Source organism: Pecten maximus, chromosome 3 (genome assembly GCF_902652985.1).
Source record: "Pecten maximus chromosome 3, xPecMax1.1, whole genome shotgun sequence".
In the NCBI taxonomy this organism is placed as follows: Eukaryota; Metazoa; Mollusca; class Bivalvia; order Pectinida; family Pectinidae; genus Pecten; species Pecten maximus.
In genome coordinates, this window is record NC_047017.1 from 9,649,961 (window position 1) to 9,668,625 (window position 18,665).

The 18,665-nt window shown below is 36.9% G+C and overlaps 1 protein-coding gene across 1 annotated transcript in view; it reads right to left on the reverse strand.

The window, feature by feature from the left end:
- LOC117323137 (echinoderm microtubule-associated protein-like 6) overlaps positions 1-16,585 on the reverse strand; it is a 34,654-nt gene extending 18,069 nt beyond the window's left edge. The window contains exons 1-21 of the mRNA XM_033878171.1: positions 16,321-16,585; positions 13,675-13,834; positions 13,108-13,206; positions 12,407-12,664; positions 11,708-11,843; positions 10,605-10,806; positions 10,225-10,362; positions 9,224-9,480; positions 8,756-8,968; positions 8,146-8,316; positions 7,289-7,505; positions 6,603-6,789; positions 6,130-6,235; positions 5,953-6,046; positions 5,399-5,499; positions 4,714-4,916; positions 4,113-4,352; positions 3,747-3,945; positions 3,038-3,130; positions 1,939-2,070; positions 334-599 (exon numbers count right to left, since the gene is read on the reverse strand). Of these exons, the coding sequence (XP_033734062.1) occupies positions 334-599; positions 1,939-2,070; positions 3,038-3,130; positions 3,747-3,945; positions 4,113-4,352; positions 4,714-4,916; positions 5,399-5,499; positions 5,953-6,046; positions 6,130-6,235; positions 6,603-6,789; positions 7,289-7,505; positions 8,146-8,316; positions 8,756-8,968; positions 9,224-9,480; positions 10,225-10,362; positions 10,605-10,806; positions 11,708-11,843; positions 12,407-12,664; positions 13,108-13,206; positions 13,675-13,834; positions 16,321-16,520 (3,672 nt within the window). The 5' untranslated portion in view covers positions 16,521-16,585. The remainder of the gene's footprint in view (positions 1-333; positions 600-1,938; positions 2,071-3,037; positions 3,131-3,746; positions 3,946-4,112; positions 4,353-4,713; positions 4,917-5,398; positions 5,500-5,952; positions 6,047-6,129; positions 6,236-6,602; positions 6,790-7,288; positions 7,506-8,145; positions 8,317-8,755; positions 8,969-9,223; positions 9,481-10,224; positions 10,363-10,604; positions 10,807-11,707; positions 11,844-12,406; positions 12,665-13,107; positions 13,207-13,674; positions 13,835-16,320) is intronic.
- Between the last annotated feature and the right edge of the window lie 2,080 nt (positions 16,586-18,665).

Here is an 18,665-nt window from a genome sequence, read left to right on the forward strand (position 1 = left end):
TGAAAATGAAACAGGAAAGGTGCTACATCTCTGGCAAAGAGTAATTGATTATGATAATCTAAAAACAAAAATATGCTTTTGTACATTTTTATACAATACCAAATGTAATATACAATGTACTTGTATGTTATTACCATCCTCCTAAAGTTTTATTTTTCTGTCTAATAGATCATTTTCTCACTGTGGGTGTTAATTAGATATATTTCTATACCATGGGTTCCATATATTTTTGTGACAAGCCGTTAGCCGAGTACCATCTTTAATTTCTAATGATATAAGTATGGCACTGACAAGAACAGATTTGAGGATACAATGAATCTCAAATAAACTTACCTTCACTGGATACTGGAAGAGTTTCACAAATCCGAAGTCGTCCGCTGTAGCAATAACACTTTTGTCACTGCTTACACAGACAGCGTTTACATCGGTGACATCACTCTTGGGTGGCCACACCCCCTCTGTCGTGTGACCCAAAACCGACGTCCATGTCATCCAATCAAATTTCTCTATTTCAGCATGTCGTAGAGTGACACGTTTCCCCCGAGGGGCCTCATAAAACAGTTGCTCTTTTGCACCACTGTTTACCATGAGGACTTTCCCTGTAAATATCAGCCAAATTGTATTTAAGGTATTGGGTAGCCACAGGAATCAAATATTGAGTATTGTTATTAAGGCTAACGTAAATAATGTCCCCAGAGATATACATATTATGGTTTGATCAAATCACTTTAGGAATGAAGCTGCTAAAGTGCTGACAAACTTTGGCATCAGGTACATATGTACAAGATGGAAGCAGAGAAAACCTATAGTCCTCCTGGTTCACCAGTAAGGGACAAATACATTTTAGGTCCCAGGGCTTCCTGGTTTAGACTTTATGTTACTGTTATGTGGGGGCTACTTAACTAAACAGAATTAACATGTCTCACCTTTCCAGCCACAGTGACTTTTACACAGGATTATGTTGACTCACCTGTCTAACCACAGTGACTATTACACGTGATTATGTTGACTCACCTGTCCAGCCACAGTAACTATTACACAGGATTATGTTGACTCACCTGTCCAGCCTCAGTGACTATTACACAGGATTACGTTGACTCACCTGTCCAGCCTCAGTGACTATTACACAGGATTACGTTGACTCACCTGTCTAGCCACAGTGACTATTACACGGGATTATGTTGACTCACCTGTCTAGCCACAGTGACTATTACACAGGATTATGTTGACTCACCTGTCCAGCCTCAGTGACTATTACACAGGATTACGTTGACTCACCTGTCTAACCACAGTGACTATTACACAAGATTACATTGACTCACCTGTCCAGCCACAGTGACTATTACACGGGACTATGTTGACTCACCTGTTCAGCCGCAGTGACTATTACACAGGATTATGTTGACTCACCTGTCTAGCCGCAGTGACTATTACACAGGATCATGTTGACTCACCTGTCTAGCCGCAGTGACTATTACACGGGACTATGTTGACTCACCTGTCTAGCCACAGTGACTATTACACGGGATTATGTTGACTCACCTGTCCAGCCACAGTGACTATTACACAGGATTATGTTGACTCACCTGTCCAGCCTCAGTGACTATTACACAGGACTATGTTGACTCACCTGTCTAGTCACAGTGACTATTACACAGGATTATGTTGACTCACCTGTCTAGCCGCAGTGACTATTACACAGGATTATGTTGACTCACCTGTCTAGCCACAGTGACTATTACACGGGATTATGTTGACTCACCTGTCTAGCCACAGTGACTATTACACAGGATTATGTTGACTCACCTGTCTAGTCACAGTGACTATTACACGGGATTATGTTGACTCACCTGTCTAGCCACAGTGACTATTACACAGGATTATGTTGACTCACCTGTCTAGCCACAGTGACTATTACACGGGATTATGTTGACTCACCTTTGCGATCCCAGTCTATGTGAGTGATGTAACTGGAAGCCCCTTTACAAGTTCCAACCCTCTTTTGATTCAGCACATTGTAGATATCCACAAAGTTGTCATGGGAGGCCACAGCTAAGTACTTTACAGGGTCTGAAAAGATCCAACAAAACATTATTGTAATACAATATACAGACATCCTCTATTACACCTCACAGGGTCTGAAACAATCTGACAAAACATTACTGAAACACAATATACAGACATACTCTTACTATTACACTATTATGTTCCTACAATTGAAATCAGTCTTTCAACAAGGATTTCCTCTTTTAAAATATAATACAGATGTACAAACAATCTTATTCAATGATTAATTATCCCCCTTGTCCGACTCAGTGTTCTATGAAACTGTGTATTTGACTTGAAAACAATTCCTTGTTTTTTACAGTGTGATAATGAAGCCGAATCTAAGATGTGTTGAAGGTTAAAATGCAGGATTTGCTAGGTTTTTTTTCTTTACGTTACTTAAATTATTGAAATAAATAGAAATAGCTCAGCAAGGTTTTCATAAAATGATAACTTTGTGCAAATTCCTCCAAAGAGATTTGTGAAGTGACAGAAGGAGATCTCCCTAGCCAAAGTGACAGAAGATCTCTCTGGTTCAAGTGACGGAGGAAGATATCTACATTTGAAGTGACAGAGGATAATCTCTCTGTTCTGTGACGTGCAGTGACAGGAAGACCTCCATAGTTGGAGGTTTTCGGAGGTTGACAGATGCCTTACCTCCCAGAAATGAAGGCACTAGAGAGAAGACAAAGGTTTCTATAGAAGGGAAAGGTGCACTAGCTTGTCCATGGCAGCATGAAATAAGAAATTCCTCAAAGTGTTCTTATGAATGAAATGTTGAAGAAAATCTATTAGGAGATGAAATCAATCAAAAGATGACAGAAATATGTCATTGCATATCCTTCAATTATAATTATCAGTTTATATTACAAAAGTGTGATTGTTATCAGCTTTATTAGTGATATCATATCCTGATAAAATTTGTATTGCCTACTTCATTATCACATGTATTTGTTATCTACTTCATAATATTTCATTACTCTGTACAAACCTGGGGAGAATTTGATGTCCGAAATTTCTTCTTTTCTGTGGTGGAATGTTAAAACATCATCCATTGTGTCGGAGTTAATGACCACAAAACTTCCTGTAGGTAAAAGAGAACAATATAACATAAACACAAATAGATATAAAGTCAATCTTTAGGTTAATACATAAAACAGACTACAGTAGATATACGACCATACAGGGCACACTTTACTGGGACCATTATCAAATATTTCCCAGAAGGGCCATTCCTGGTAGTAGACCTAGTAGATCTTGGTGATTTGTTGTACAGTGTAGTACCAATATTCATCAAAACGGCTTCAAATCTCTGGTACTCGGGACAACACCAACTTCAAATGTGATCACCATGCCCAAAATCAAATATGGCAACAATTAAGAATTTAATATTATGCAGTCCTTGAAAAGGAATGGGCTTTTGAAGATTAACTAGATGAGGGTCCTGTCCCTTCTCTCCCTAGAAAGCTACAAACTTCATCCCTTGTTCCTCTCATGTAAAATTCTTACTATCTTGATGACACAACTTCACTAGGCCTTTGGGCTATAATTTCTAATATATGTACAGGAATGTTGGTGAGATTGGTGACATTAAGCATAAATTTAAGGTACACTGCATTCCAACCCTAATCTGGCCTGGAATCGCGTCATGAATTACTATCAAAGATAAAAAAAGATCAATAATTTTAAAACAACTTTACCATCTTTAAGGCCCACAGCCAGAAATTTGCCATCATGGGAGAAGTCAACACATCGGCCTGCCTGCTTGAGTTGTTTGTGGTTGATCATTTTATGATCAGTTAGGTCCCAGATACGGAGAGTCTTGTCATCACTGACTGTTGCACATATCTTCTTCCGCGGGTGAACGACCAGGCCCCATAGTTCTCCCTCCATATGGCCCTACACAAGAGTAACGTAAATAAATCAGCACATTTCAGTGTGTATATTATATAATCTCTGGGAGTCAAATTTAATAGCTTTTATCAAGTCTTTTTACAGCAATCAAATTTATAGACCATGTTGAATCAGATGGTTTATGGGTGATAGACTGTGTACTACTGATGTACCTGTGTCAGTAATGTCATTGGACCAGACTTGTCGACCTCCAGCACTTCTCCATTACGTGTCCCTAGGAGGATCTTTCCGTGTCCCAAAACTATCGCTCTGATGGCTGGAGACTCGGTTATCAACATTCCCCTGGAGCTCTGGGCTATGGAAGCTTGCTTGATGGAATAAGTCTTCAAACATCGCTCAAACTGGTCATCCCACAATCCCACCACACCATCCTTTCCTCCTGTCACAAAGCCCTGAAAGTACGTCATCAAAGTATGCTTCATTGTATAACAACACATCAAGTTTAAGACGTTTGGGAAAATATGATTTGCATACATTTTTGATGATAAGTAGGACACTGACACCGAAAGCTGTGGTATAAGTTATAACTGATAGGTTCTTCATTAACATTTTTTCACTCAATAGAGATAGGTCCTTTTTGTCTCATAGGTTCTTCATTAACATCTCTTCACTCATTTTGGGAAGGAACACTGATTTTGAAAGTAATTTTGTTGTAATATGAAATAATTTCAATCTGGAATTGGGCCGACTAATAGCCCTAAAGTACCCTTAAAAAGTCCTGTATATTTACAAGAAAATTATTTGATTTCCTACCTTGTCGAGGGAATGCATGGCGAACACAGGACCTTCGTGTGCCTTCACTGTGCGCTGTAGTTTGGTATCCTGCCATACAAACACATTACCATCACTGCCACCGGAGTAGAACAAATCGACTGCCTTACCAAACGTTATACAAAGCATATCACACAGCTTGGCTACATTCCCAAAAGTCCCTCGACTTGACGTAAAACCTCCACCTGTTATGGACAAAACATGCCAGTAAAGACAGATTGTAGAAAGTGACAAGTTAGACTGTAAACAGTTTTGTTTGTTGTATGATCTCTTATATTATATGAGGATTGGTCAACAAAGACATACCACGTTACCTGAACAAATAAGAAATAATGGTGATGATAAAATAGAAATTTCTTGACCCACAACTGATATAAATAGGATCGGAAAAAAATCATATGCAACAGTAACGAAAAATTGCAATACAATCAAAATCAAACAGTTAAAGAGAAGAGCTATTATATTAATATTTTTTACAAAACCAGCATCCAGAGTCCTTGAAGTCCTTTAACTTTAAAATTAAATTCTATATTTTGTAATAGTTTCACTGCAAAAATAAAAACCCACAATTTTTTTGTAAAGACAGCAACAATTTCCAGTTTCCTTCTGAAAGAATTTTTATCAAATAAATGAAGATCAACTCTGATCATATGGTGACAATACATACCAGTCTGTGTCCAGAACTTAATGTGTTTTACACCAACAGTGATGAGCTTGTTTGTCTCAAACGGATTCCACTTTATCACAAATATCTTGTCCTTGTGGCCCCTGAAAACAATGACAGGAATGTGTAGAGATTATGTCTCACAAAACAGGTAAAACATCTTTCCCTCATAATTAGAAGTATATTAAAGAATTACTTCTCTTCCCATGTTGAGCCTTACGGTAGCTGCTCCCTAGGGCCTCACTCTTGGTTTTAAACCAATGCTGCCTTAGCCCAGAGTTCAGAGCAAATAAACCTATTATATTGTCTACTGTACCCAACCTCTCATACCCTTAAACTTTATATCTATTTCACAACAATTATGAAGCAAGTTATATAACCACCCATCTTACACTGAGTGAAAACACTCCAGGGGTCTTGATGTAGGAGGAAACATGAGTACTAGGAGAAAACCCATGTGGTGGGGCAGGGTGCGTAACTGGTCACACTGCGACCAGGGTATTTTGTCCCCGAGATAATTTACACAGATTTGTTGTGTTGACTTCTGTGATTATTACCTGGTGGTGGCCAGTTTCTCTCCTTTCCTCCAGTCCCATACCACGATACAGTGGTTATCGTCCAGTCCAATGGACGCCAGCCTTTTGCCATCACCTACAAACAGACAGAATAAAATATACCACTGACAAGGGTCAAAGAACTTAACAAAGGTCGTAACTTTTGTTGTTAATCCTTACCCGAGAAATCTACAGCACACACTCCTCGCTGATGTTGGCCCTTCAGCACAGACACTGTTTTGAGTGTGTCTGTATCCCAAATATGGACCTCCGGATCTCGACCCACCTACCAACAAAACACTTATAAAATAGACGGCTCAAAATGTACATGTCAGCTTGGTGAAATATCGCCATTGACTAAAAATTTCTCTTATAGCAGCTCAATCAGGGGAATGTAAGACTCATTAATAAGGAGTCTTACGTTTGATCACATTAAAACTTCAAATTAAGAGAATTAGATAGTTATATAGATAAATAAGGTGAATGACAGACTAGCTAATAAGAGGTCCTACGCTTGATCATATCAAAACTTCAAATTAAGAGAATCAGAAATTATATAGATAAATAATGTATAATTTATGTGCTACAAGTATCTTAGCATGCAAATACCAATCCAACTTATCTATCATACAGAACAAATCTTGCTGACTGACCTGACCAGTAGCAACCAAGTCTTTGAGTGGGTGTATACACAGACAAAGGATGTCATCAGTGTGTTCCGTATAAAACCTCTGGGTGTTGTTCTCTCTGTTATGGACAATACCGGCAGCAGCCACATGGTAAACTACCTCACCATTCTGTGTGTAGAACAGGTTATTCCTGCAGTCATAGCCGCGGTACCTAAACAGAGGAAACAAATCTGTTAATGTGATATCTAAATTGATTGAGAATACACAAAACAGTTTTGGAGATACTACTGTTCATTTATTTTTTCTCCAAATCCGTAACATTCTAAAGTCATACAAGTAAACAATAAAAATTAATGTGAAAGTCAAGTGAATTCCACATGAATTCATCTGAAGTTCTAATGCAAGAATATTACCTGGTCCCACTCTGTTAAAGAAAATATCTTCAGGTGAATTTTAACAGTTTATATTGGAATCAGGAAATTAATTTCACATGAGCTTTTAGATTTTGAGAATGTCATGTAGGAATAATTTAACATGTTAACAGTTCTGAGTGTAATCAACTTAGAAAACTCATTCATATGAAAGGTAAACAGCCCAAACTATCAACAAGAGGCCCAATGGGGCTGTATTGCCAACAAGTGAATTGAACACTGTAAATAAATGTCACAACACAGTGAGATGTATCTATGTGAGTGAGATTATATTTTTACCCATGGATATATTCAAGCTGAAGTCCTACATCCGGTCCTTTCTTGCGTTTCTGACCACTGCCCATTTCAGATTTGATCATTTTTCGGAGAGTTTTTGCATCCTCTTTGTAAACAGCACGGTCATATCTTATCTGTTTCTCCTGCTCAAGGTCAGAGTCGACCTCACCAATGTCAGACAGGTCAGAATCACTCGCCTCACTGTTGGAATCCATGTATCCTATCATGCCAAACAAAAAATATGTCAATGATGTTGTGGTTCAAATACCAAAGGCAAAAGACTGGTAGCAATTCCAGCAAACCCCTAATAAAATTGTACAAGTATCAATAAAACAGTAGTATATCTTTTTATCCTGCAACTGCCACCGCATTGTCGGAATACACCCACCGTATATATTTTTGCTGTAAATGGCAGTGACGGAAAACTGCTGTATTTTGGAATCTTAGCATGTGCGTCAATTCGATTAGCCTACTTCCAAGTGAAATGTTTAAAAGGCGAACATATTTGAATTATTTTTGATGACTGTTTCAGGATAAATAGAACACATGGTCAGTGTCTTAAAATATAAGCTGTAATTTTGCCATGGCTCGCCATTTTTGTCTTTCTTTTCCCTTGCCAAAATACAGCTTATATTTCAAGACACTGACCATGTATTCTCTATGTCTCCACTTACCACTCTGTGGAATATCTTTGTATCCACTTACCACTCTGTGGAATATCTTTGTATCCACTTACCACTCTGTGGAATATCTTTGTATCCACTTACCACTCTGTGGAATATCTTTGTATCCACTTACCACTCTGTGGAATATCTTTGTATCCACTTACCACTCTGTGGAATATCTTTGTATCCACTTACCACTCTGTGGATCCACCAATCCCTGAGCTGCAGTACCATCACTGCCAATAAAACGCCACTGGAACACACTGTGGTCCGCTCCTCCAGTAGTTATCACTCGATTCTTGTCATGTGAGAACCGCACATTGGTCACGTGAGCAGAGTGGCCAATATATTTCCTGAATTTAGCACCTGGAACAAGAATTTATGTTGCCACTGCAAATTTATTCTTTTTTTTTCTTCATACTGACACATTTATACAACAGAAGGCCATGAATGAGACAGCACAGAGCTATAAAATCTCATTCGATGTGTAGTAATAAGTCCATATACTGCAGTTCAGAAGAGATATGCCAACAAAATACACAATGTATGGTTTTTCATTCATCGTTGCCATCCTGCAATTAATCCATCTCCTATCTTGAGTCAAAATTGATGTGTTGTCCAATAGAAGTTTGTTACCTTGAAATATTTGGTTGACACAAATGAATGTTAATGACAAATGTTTGGTTGAGGCAAATAAATGTTATTCTTTTATGAATTAATTTCTGTTTCATGTTTTGGAATCAACTATTGAAAGTAGAGAATGTCTGATAAAAATAATACAAAGTGAAGAAGATTAAGTACAAACCTTTCTGCAGACAAGGAAATTTGAATAACTTCACAAGACCAAAGTCATCACCAGTGACAACGGTCTCTGCTGCGAAGTTAGCATCCACGGCATTGACATCGTTGGTGTCCGTGTATTTCTCCCAGATACCATTGACCTCTGACCCCAGAACTCCCGTAAATGTATGCCACCTGATGTTGACAATTTCCTCTCTGTTGGTAACCTGTTTTCCAACTGCAGAAGAGAGATTATAATTCTTTTCATTGTTTAGATTATAAATTCTATAAGATTATGATACTACAAGTTTGTCAATGCTAATTTTTTTGCTTCAAGTGTTTTTTTATTTCAATACATTACTGTCAATACAGGTGACCTAAATAGTAAGTGAAAAATTTACTGCCTTGGAATTAAGTTTACTCCAGAGATCGAAGCCAAGCATGATTAAGATACCGGTACAACTTTATTTATGGCTAATGACTAGACCCATACCTGGCATTTTATAGAAGAGTCTTTCAGCCGCCCCGCTGTTTGTCTGGAGAAACTTGCTGTCCTCTGACCAGTCAATGTGTGTGATGAAGCTAGAGCTGCCTTTACACATTCCCACCTGTTTGTACCGCTGCTCCACCGAGTATATGTCTACAAAGTTGTCGTTGGACGCAACAGCCAAGAATTTACCACAAGGTGAGAATTTCATTTCATGAATCACCTCCTTTCTATCTTTGATGTGTACAACTTCAGCAAAATCTCTGCAAAATGTCAAACATAACCTGAATTACATGTATATTAATCAATTGAAAAAGAAAACATATGCCATCATAATATTTCTACCATCTTTTTCCTCACACGTTCCATTACAACAACATTCCATCACAATACCTATTTCTGCCATCTTTTCCTCATAACATTCCATTTAACATTTCTGCCAACATTTCCTCGAGACTTTCTCTCACATTTTCTCACAACTTTGTCTCATAACAAACAAAAGGAGCATAACTTTGTGGAAACTTTAAGGGCTATTACAGTAAAACATATATATCCTATGAGAGGACTTCAGAAAAAATCCAATTCTATACATGGTGGACCTGGGTAAAATGTTTCTTACTGATATAATGATAGTGATTTAATTAAATTACTTCTGATGGTCGTCCCTGTTTGACAAACCTGGAGTCGTCCTGTAGGGTAGATAATTTACTGGAATAGCCTGAAGTTAGGTATTCATCATGAGCACATTAAACTGGTTGTGAGAATAAAGAGTTTTACTTTGAACAAACTACTACAGATGGAGGTTCATGGAGGTTCTGATTCTGATCTACATTACAGAGCATATAAATACTGACAAACCACTGAAGTCTTCTCTGCAGTGTCAGAAGTGTAGACTAAATACTTATCCAGTGTTTTTAAATTATACTTACAGATATAATGTTTATCAATGTAACCTGAGGCAAGAATGCAAACTATGATTGGCTCTTTATATTTCAATGTATACTCACCCAACCTTCAATACCAAAAATGAGCCGTCCATGAGCCCAACAGCTATGTGATTTCCCTCATTATCAAAGGCACAAGATCTAATCTTCTGATCTACTGACGTCTTGGAAAGAATTTCAAAGTTATTCATATTCCATAACCTGCAAAGAAATATTCATTTATTTATATTTATTAATAATTCTTGTGAAAAAAATCTAATACATAAATGTAATGTATTAATGATAAAACCTATTATTCTTTTGTTCAAATAATTATTTTCTAATTTTCCTCTTGTTTTCAGACTGATGACAGAGACAGAGAGTGTTCTACAATAGTCAGATTTCTGTAGTACAACAGTTAAACAGTATGATCACCTAAGTCAAATCGGTACCAGACAACTAACCTGAGTGTCTGATCATCACTTCCTGTGGCAAATAAAGGTTTGCGTGGATGAACTGCCAGTGCCCAGAGCTCCCCTTCAGCATGGCCCTGTACAAGGCATTGGGGCTTGTCTCGTTCGCGGACCAGCACCTCAAATATCTCACTGTCCTGTGTCCCGCACAAAACACGCTCTCCCCTCCAGCACACACTCCGCACACATAAACCTACACAATAAAACAAAATATATTGTTATTAATGTCTAAAATGAAATAATCTATATCGTAGAAAAATAATTACATCAATCATATTTATTCTATATTACTAAATACATAGCATAACATGTATAAATACCCACCCTGATATCCTATATGTCTGGGTAAAAGTAAAGTATAAGACCACCTTACAAGCTCAGGCTAGGGGAATTTCCCTTTAGCCTAGTGGAAAGTTGTCCATTCTGTAACAGTGATGTCATTAGTATAAGCCCCAGCACTGTACCCTTTTGGACCTATTAAAGATTTGGTGCTACTGGCCACCTAAGCTATAGGAAATTGAGAGACATCCCTGGAGCTATGCAGAGAACCTTGGTTGTGGATGTCTTCAGGGCAAGGACTTTGCAAAAGAAGAAGCAGTGTAAAGGAACAGAGTATAAGGCCTAACACCCACCCTGATACCCTGGTGTTTGTATAGATAATACCCACCTTTGTACCCTGGTGTTTGTATAGATAACACCCACCTTTGTACCCTGGTGTTTGTATAGATAACCCACCCTGATACCCTGGTGTTTGTATAGATAATACCCACCTTTGTACCCTGATACCCAGTGTATTTGTATAGATAATACCCACCTTTGTACCCTGGTGTTTGTATAGATAACACCCACCTTTGTACCTTGGTGTTTGTATAGATAACCCACCCTGATACCCTGGTGTTTGTATAGATAATACCTGGTGTTTGTATAGATAATACCCACCTTTGTACCCTGGTGATTTTATAGATAACCCACCTTTGTACCCTGATACCCTGGTGTTTGTATAGATAATACCCACCTTTGTACCCTGGTATTTGTATAGATAACACCCACCTCTGTACCCTGATACCCAGTGTATTTGCATAGATAATACCCACCTTTGTACCCTAAGTGAGTATTGACCAGATTGACCGTAGTTATAGGTTTGAAGTCAGAGTCCCACAGTCGTACACAGCCATCCTTGCCACCTGTTGCAAATCCCTCATCGGCATGGTCAAGAGAGTATATAGCACCCTGTAAATGCAAAGATTGGTTAGATTTTATCTAGGAGAGTTTGTCATTCTGGGCCTCATCAATAGTAATTAGCTTGAATGTCCCTTTTCAGTGATGCTCTACCACTTCATCAATACATCTCACCGAGTTTCCTCTGACCCACTTGACATTTTGATGGCTAGATGTAAAACAGATATGTGTCTCTTAAATGTCTAATGTTTGGTGCTGGGGCCAGAGGAAACTTGGGCTTCAATTCATCAAAGACTAGAATATATAAAGCATATTGTATAGAGTTGTAATTTCCTCCTGCCAGATTTACTTTCTACTTATACCATTTTTATTATCTGAACAATTGATGTAAAATTAACAATCAAAGTTACGATAGTTTTGGAGGCAAACTTAAAGGTTCACTCAATGTATATATTGCACAAAAATTTTACAACAAAAGCACTTCTTACTGAGTCTGTTCTTTATGTTACAAGCAAGCAATAAGAAAAGCACCATCCATCTAAACTTATATATACCAGAGCTGTCCAGAGCTTTCTGGTATTATATCATACCAATGATTGTAATACACTGATTACCTTGTGAGCCTCTTGTATGACTCTGTCCAGATTGTTTTCTTTCCAGATATAAATGTCTCCGCTCATCGTGCCAGAGTATGTTGTGTTGTCACTGCAGCTGAAGGCCAGACACATGATTGTCTGGATTTCGCCAGCTTTGCCAAACACACCCTTTCTGGAGGTCAATGAATTTCCACAAAGTGTCCAGAACTTGATGTGTTTGACGCCACAACTTACAACTGTGTTTTCTTTGAAGGGATGGAATTGTACATCAAAAACCTGGAGGAAGGGAAAAACAGATAGCCTTCAACCTTCAAATTAACAAAGAATAAACATATCTAAAATTCTTTCAGCATTTCCTGCGATTCTGATGTTTTTGAAATTACTACTGATGATTGATTCTTCATCACATCATTAGCTGACAGACACTAATGTGACCAGGCTACTGGATATTTATAAGTCGGGACCATTCCACATCTAATGGGGTCCCCCTCAATCTGAATGGAGTTCTTGCAAATAACTGTGGAACTTTTTGATTTCTAAACTTCAAAAAGGCTCAAGGGAAAATTTATATATATCAACAAAAACACAACTGGCAGTGATGAATGCACACAAAAAATTCTACATTTTGTAATTAGTTCAGATAGCATGGTCTACCAAATTTCTACATTTTGCAATCAGGTCAGATAACACAAACTACTATTTATCCAAACAAAATTTACCCTGTCAGTGTGACCACGGACTGTAGCCAATATTTTCCCTCTTTTCCAGTCCCAGACATTGATAGTTGACTGCTGATCAAGTCCAACGGATACCAGACGCTAAAAAAAAATCAATATTTTATAGATATTACAACAGAAGCAATCTCATCCATAGAATATAAAAAGAAGATGCACTAGAAATCATAGATGGTATTAAATATACTGAAAAGTCCGGAGTATGCCGTAATATATTCATCTGGAAATAAGCCAATGCCTGGTTTTAAGCCAACTCCTGTCCATGTCCACTGCATGCAGTGCAATAAAACCACCAAAAAAGATTTTTATTGTTCTGCATTAATCCAACCCCTTGGACTTCAAGTGAAAGGAGATATATTGGCCCTTTGGATTTTCAGAGGATAAATATGGTACACTTAGGAAGCTGGGGGACGAGTTGATAAACTTGGTCACAAGCATTTATGACAGGTTATATTTATTATCACGTCAACCTACTTCTACGTTCTACCTCAAGTCAATGGTTACTGTAATTAACACTCTTTGTTTACACTTATTTGCTGTTATAACACTTACTGTTCCCTCCCTATCAAATGCTACTGCTGCCACTCCATTTTGGTGTCCATCTTTCAGTATGGACACAGTGTCCATCGTGCTGGAGTCCCATACACAAATGAACGGGTTCTTCCCTGTCTGACCTGTGGCCACCATAGATCTATCAGGATGAAGATTGAGGCTGCAACGAAACATTTAGGAGCTGAAATTCCCAATCTTACCACTTCTGTCCCCCTTTTCATCAATATTCTTTTATTTCTGACAGTTTTTTAATTAAGGAACTTTTCTTAAAATGCTGTGATGCTGCGGAATATTGATGCAAATGGGTCATGATGAAGAAAAAACCTAAACCTATAATATAACTTGTTAAATTAATTAAACAGATGTTCTATTTACTGGACTTAGCTCAGTGAGATAATATTAATCTAAGTGCATATTTATTTCAGTAAAATATAATTAAATTTCAATTTTTAAAGAAAAAAAAGTGATATGAATGCTTACAAGGTGTCACAAACAAATTAGGTCTTCAATTGCAAGCTTTGTATTACAATATTACATATAAGCATGCATATAGGTAACAAAGGAAGTGTGTTGTATTATAGATCTATCGAATTTGAAACACAATCCTAAATATGTTTTTTTAAATCACAATTCTTTAGCAGCCTACACATCAAGAAGAGTCAATATAATGACTCTGGAAGAAAAGTAGCATGATCATTTCTGGTCATACAGACAGCAGAGAGCAACAGGAACCTATCTCTATTGCTTAAAGATTCAAAGGTTTTGTCAAAAACATATGTAAATATCAGAAGCAGATTTTTATATTTCACAACTGAATAGTAACAAGAAATATCTTTAAAAAAGATAAACGGCATTGATTTAATGCTGGTGGTTATAATGTGAAAACTGCTGTTGAAATAAATTAACAAATTCGAACTAATTAATGCGTTTCAGCACGAATAACAAAATCATATCAGTTTGAATCATTTGAATGAGGAATATAATTTTATCAATGTGTCATTTGAAAAGATACATCCACTTATTCAGCTTGCATTCAATCTAAATACATTGTTTCGTTTTTAACTGCATTTTGCATTTACCGCTACATTGACCAATCACATACTTCATCTTGACCAGTAACGCCACCTGTGGCGTCATATCCGAGGCCAAAAGAATATTATACGGCTATGCCGAAAAAGATAAATGGCATAGTTTTAATGCTGGTGGTTATAATGTAAAACTGCTGGTAAAATAAATTAATGAACTAATGCGTTCAGCACAGATAACAAAATTATATCAGTTTGAATCATTTTTGATGATAATAAGACTGCATTTGAATCAGGAATATGATTTCATTAATGTGTCATTTGAAAAGATATAATCACTTATTCAGCTTGCATTCAATCTTAACTTTGTTTCGTTTTTAACTGTAGGCCTATATCTGCATTTTGCATTTACCGCAACATTGACCAATCAAATACTTTATCTTGACTAGTACCTGTCGCGTAGTGCTGGGAATCGCCATGATATTGAAGATCGATTATCGGGTTGTCAAGATCGATCGATAATCGATTATAGGCTGGAAATGGTTTTTAATTAGGTCCGACCACGTGTTAAATAAATTCTGGAAAGTCCGGATTCCGTCATATATTAGCAAATTAGTATAGCCTTGTACAAAACGCTGCAACGACCACGATTACGTAAGGTAGCTACAACGCTTGAATGCCGGCGTGGTTCAAGCGAGACATAACAAGAACAAGCGAAATGGATGTTTTATTTTGGTTTATTGAAAATAAAAGCATTCATAACAACAGTACGTATCTGAATAACTTCAGCCATTCAAATAAGAAACATATGAAACGATCTATTCATAGCCAAATTTCACAATTGATCTTTTAAGTGCAAAATCGATTATCGAATCGATCTTGGGTCCAACTCGATTTAATCGATGTTTCCGGTTATCGGTACACCACTACTGTCGCGTCATATCCGGGGCCAAAAGAATATTATATGGCTATGCCGAAAAACTGCACCACCAAAATGAGAGTACATAATTTATTTATAGCTAGTAGACTCTACTAACTTTTACAGTTGTGAAGCAGTATACTTTACGAGTTACTTCCCTTGCATTGCATTTTTTGGCCGCAAAACGAATGTAAATATTAGATGTTGCATTCACTAATTTAGTACTTTACACACCTAATATTGACTTGCAATTTTGTGTGTTATCCGATAACAATAAATACTTTATGTTACAGATGAAATGATTGGCGGGAAACATTCAACGAACTGCTGGGCATACAAAAGCTTACCACGAAAACTTTGCAAAGAACCATTCGCTTAATCTGGCGGTGATTTTGTTTGTTTTGTTTTTGTTTTCTTCATTGTAGATGTGATTTTTTTGCTGGAGAAAATATTTATGATAAAAAGGACACCTAATGTGACATTCAATTTTATTCTGCTCAGACTTATTGCATAAAAACTTAATTGTTTCTTTGAACCGGTGCATGTTATAACACGACTTTTCTCGTCTGCTAGTGGGACCAATCTGGACCAAGTGGTCCGTGTTGATAAACTCGACAAACCATATCGATACAAACAGAGAAGTGTGTATAACTGAAACAAACAATACTATACACTATATTATATATTGGTAAACATATTTACCACAAGATGTCATCATCATGGCCGAGATAAAAGCGCTGTTTATGATTTCGGTCGTTATAAACAATCCCGATGCCGGCGACAAAATAAATGACATCCTTGCTGGTGTTGTAAAATAGGTTGTTCCTGCACTGGTGTCCTCTATATCCATAGACCCACTCCAGCCGCAGCTGACACGCTGGTGCTGTTTTTGTCGACATCATGCAAATAAAAGTTCTTGCACAAGGCTATGATGCATCTACCAATCTTTACGCGGCCATTTTGAATACCACAGCCGGAGCAACTGGGCGAGGGTAATATCAGGAACGCACTAAATGTTGGATAATAGTAAAGTCAGTACATCGAGGGCACGGATGATATCTGTGGTACTCCAAGACCATTATAACTCTCCATTTAATCATGACTCACGCATCAAAATGATATGCTGACTGATTAAATTTGGAATTAGGTTTTTTTTTAGATTCTAGTTTAATATTTTAAAACTTTAAAACTTCGCTAATATGAAAAAAATGACATAAGTAGCTCATAAGTCACGACGTGTAAATTACAGTATTATTAGATCTAGTAATCTATCTGTATTCTAAGCGTTTGTTTCGGTCGTATTTCCTTGATGGATTCCGGATGATCCTAACTAGACTGTTATATGTAGACATAGTAACGTATATTACATACTGAATGGTGTAGCACTTGTGTGGTACATGTGGTGTACGAGTGTAGTACATGAGTATTGCGCGTGTTGTGCAAATGTGGTACATGTGTATTGCGTGTGTGATGCATGTGTGATACATGTGTGGTACATGTGTGGTTCGGTTGTTGTACTCGTGTGATACAAACGCGATACTTGTGTGACACATTTGTTATACAGGTTTAGTACAGGTCACCAGTTAGATATACCTACTATGTCTGTGCATATATATTAAACCGTCACCAGTTACTTATACCTACCATGTCTGTGTATATATATTAAACCATCACCAGTTACATATACCTACTAGTCTGTGTATATATATTTTAAAAACCGTCACCAGTTACATATACCTACTAGTCTGTGTATATATATTTTAAAAACCGTCACCAGATATTTATACCTACTATGTCTGTGTATATATATTAATCCGTCACCAGATAGTTATACCTACTATGTCTGTGTATATATATTAAACAGTCACCAGTTAGATATACCTACTATAAATTAACAAATCTTATAGTGTCATAATTGTTCCTGTTATAAATTTCCAAAGTAACATTATCTACCGTACGACACATGTTTGTTATCTGTGTATATATTAAACCGTCACCAGTTACTTTTACTTTCCAGATCCATTAACAAGTCTTATCATGTCATAATTATTCTTGTTATAATATTCTACAAGTAACAATATCTCTCGGACGACGCAAATGTCTGTTGTCCGAGTATATATATATTAAACCGTCAACATTTACATTTATTTACCAGATCAATTAACAAGTCTTATAGTGTCATAATTAGTCTTGTTATAATATTCTACAAGCACGATATCTCGCGGACAACAAAATTGTCTGATGTCGCGTTTTTCCAGTGCTAGTATATGGTTGTCACATCTCTTTCAGAATTTTTTCTCGTCGTTTTTTCCCGTCCTGTCGCGAGCATTTATATCTGCAATTTTATCCATGTGTCTAGTCACGAGGCAATTATATTTGATGTCTTGCTATGTCTCTTTCGGCGTCACTTATTACCTTTATCGTTTTATTTTATTTCTGACAAGTTTGACGTAATTTTCTGAGTTTTGATGATTTTGGATTTTTCTTTAGAATATGTTATTTAGTTTACATGTTTAACTGTAAATTTGTTTTTGTATATATTAACAAGGAATGTTATCATTTTCCCTTTAAATATCTTTTCTTTGCTAATTTTTTTCACATAAGATATTCACAAAAGAACATCAATTTGAATTGTGGTTATTATAAATCATGCACCCATATGTTATCTTCACTTTGGAAACTATCTTTATCCTAGCCTTAATAATTTTCCCTTTATTTTCCTGTCTTTTTTTTCTATTTCTCGACTTTATCTTCTTCTATCTTTGTCTATCCTCTCCTAAACATGAGTGTTTTGACATTTTCTTGTTTATTCTAGATATGGTGTATGTGACCGATGGCCTCTCTATAATTAAACTGTTTTTATACGATTATGGGTAATGAATTAGATCAGTACCGGGCGGCTATCGGTTGCTTCTACCATCGTTCTCATGGAATGAAAATTTCTAATAAGTTTTTTATCCATTTAGATATGTTTAAACTTTTTGATAACTGCAGATCTAGTGTAAGTGCTATTTTAACCAAACTAAGATATTTCATCCATGTTCTGT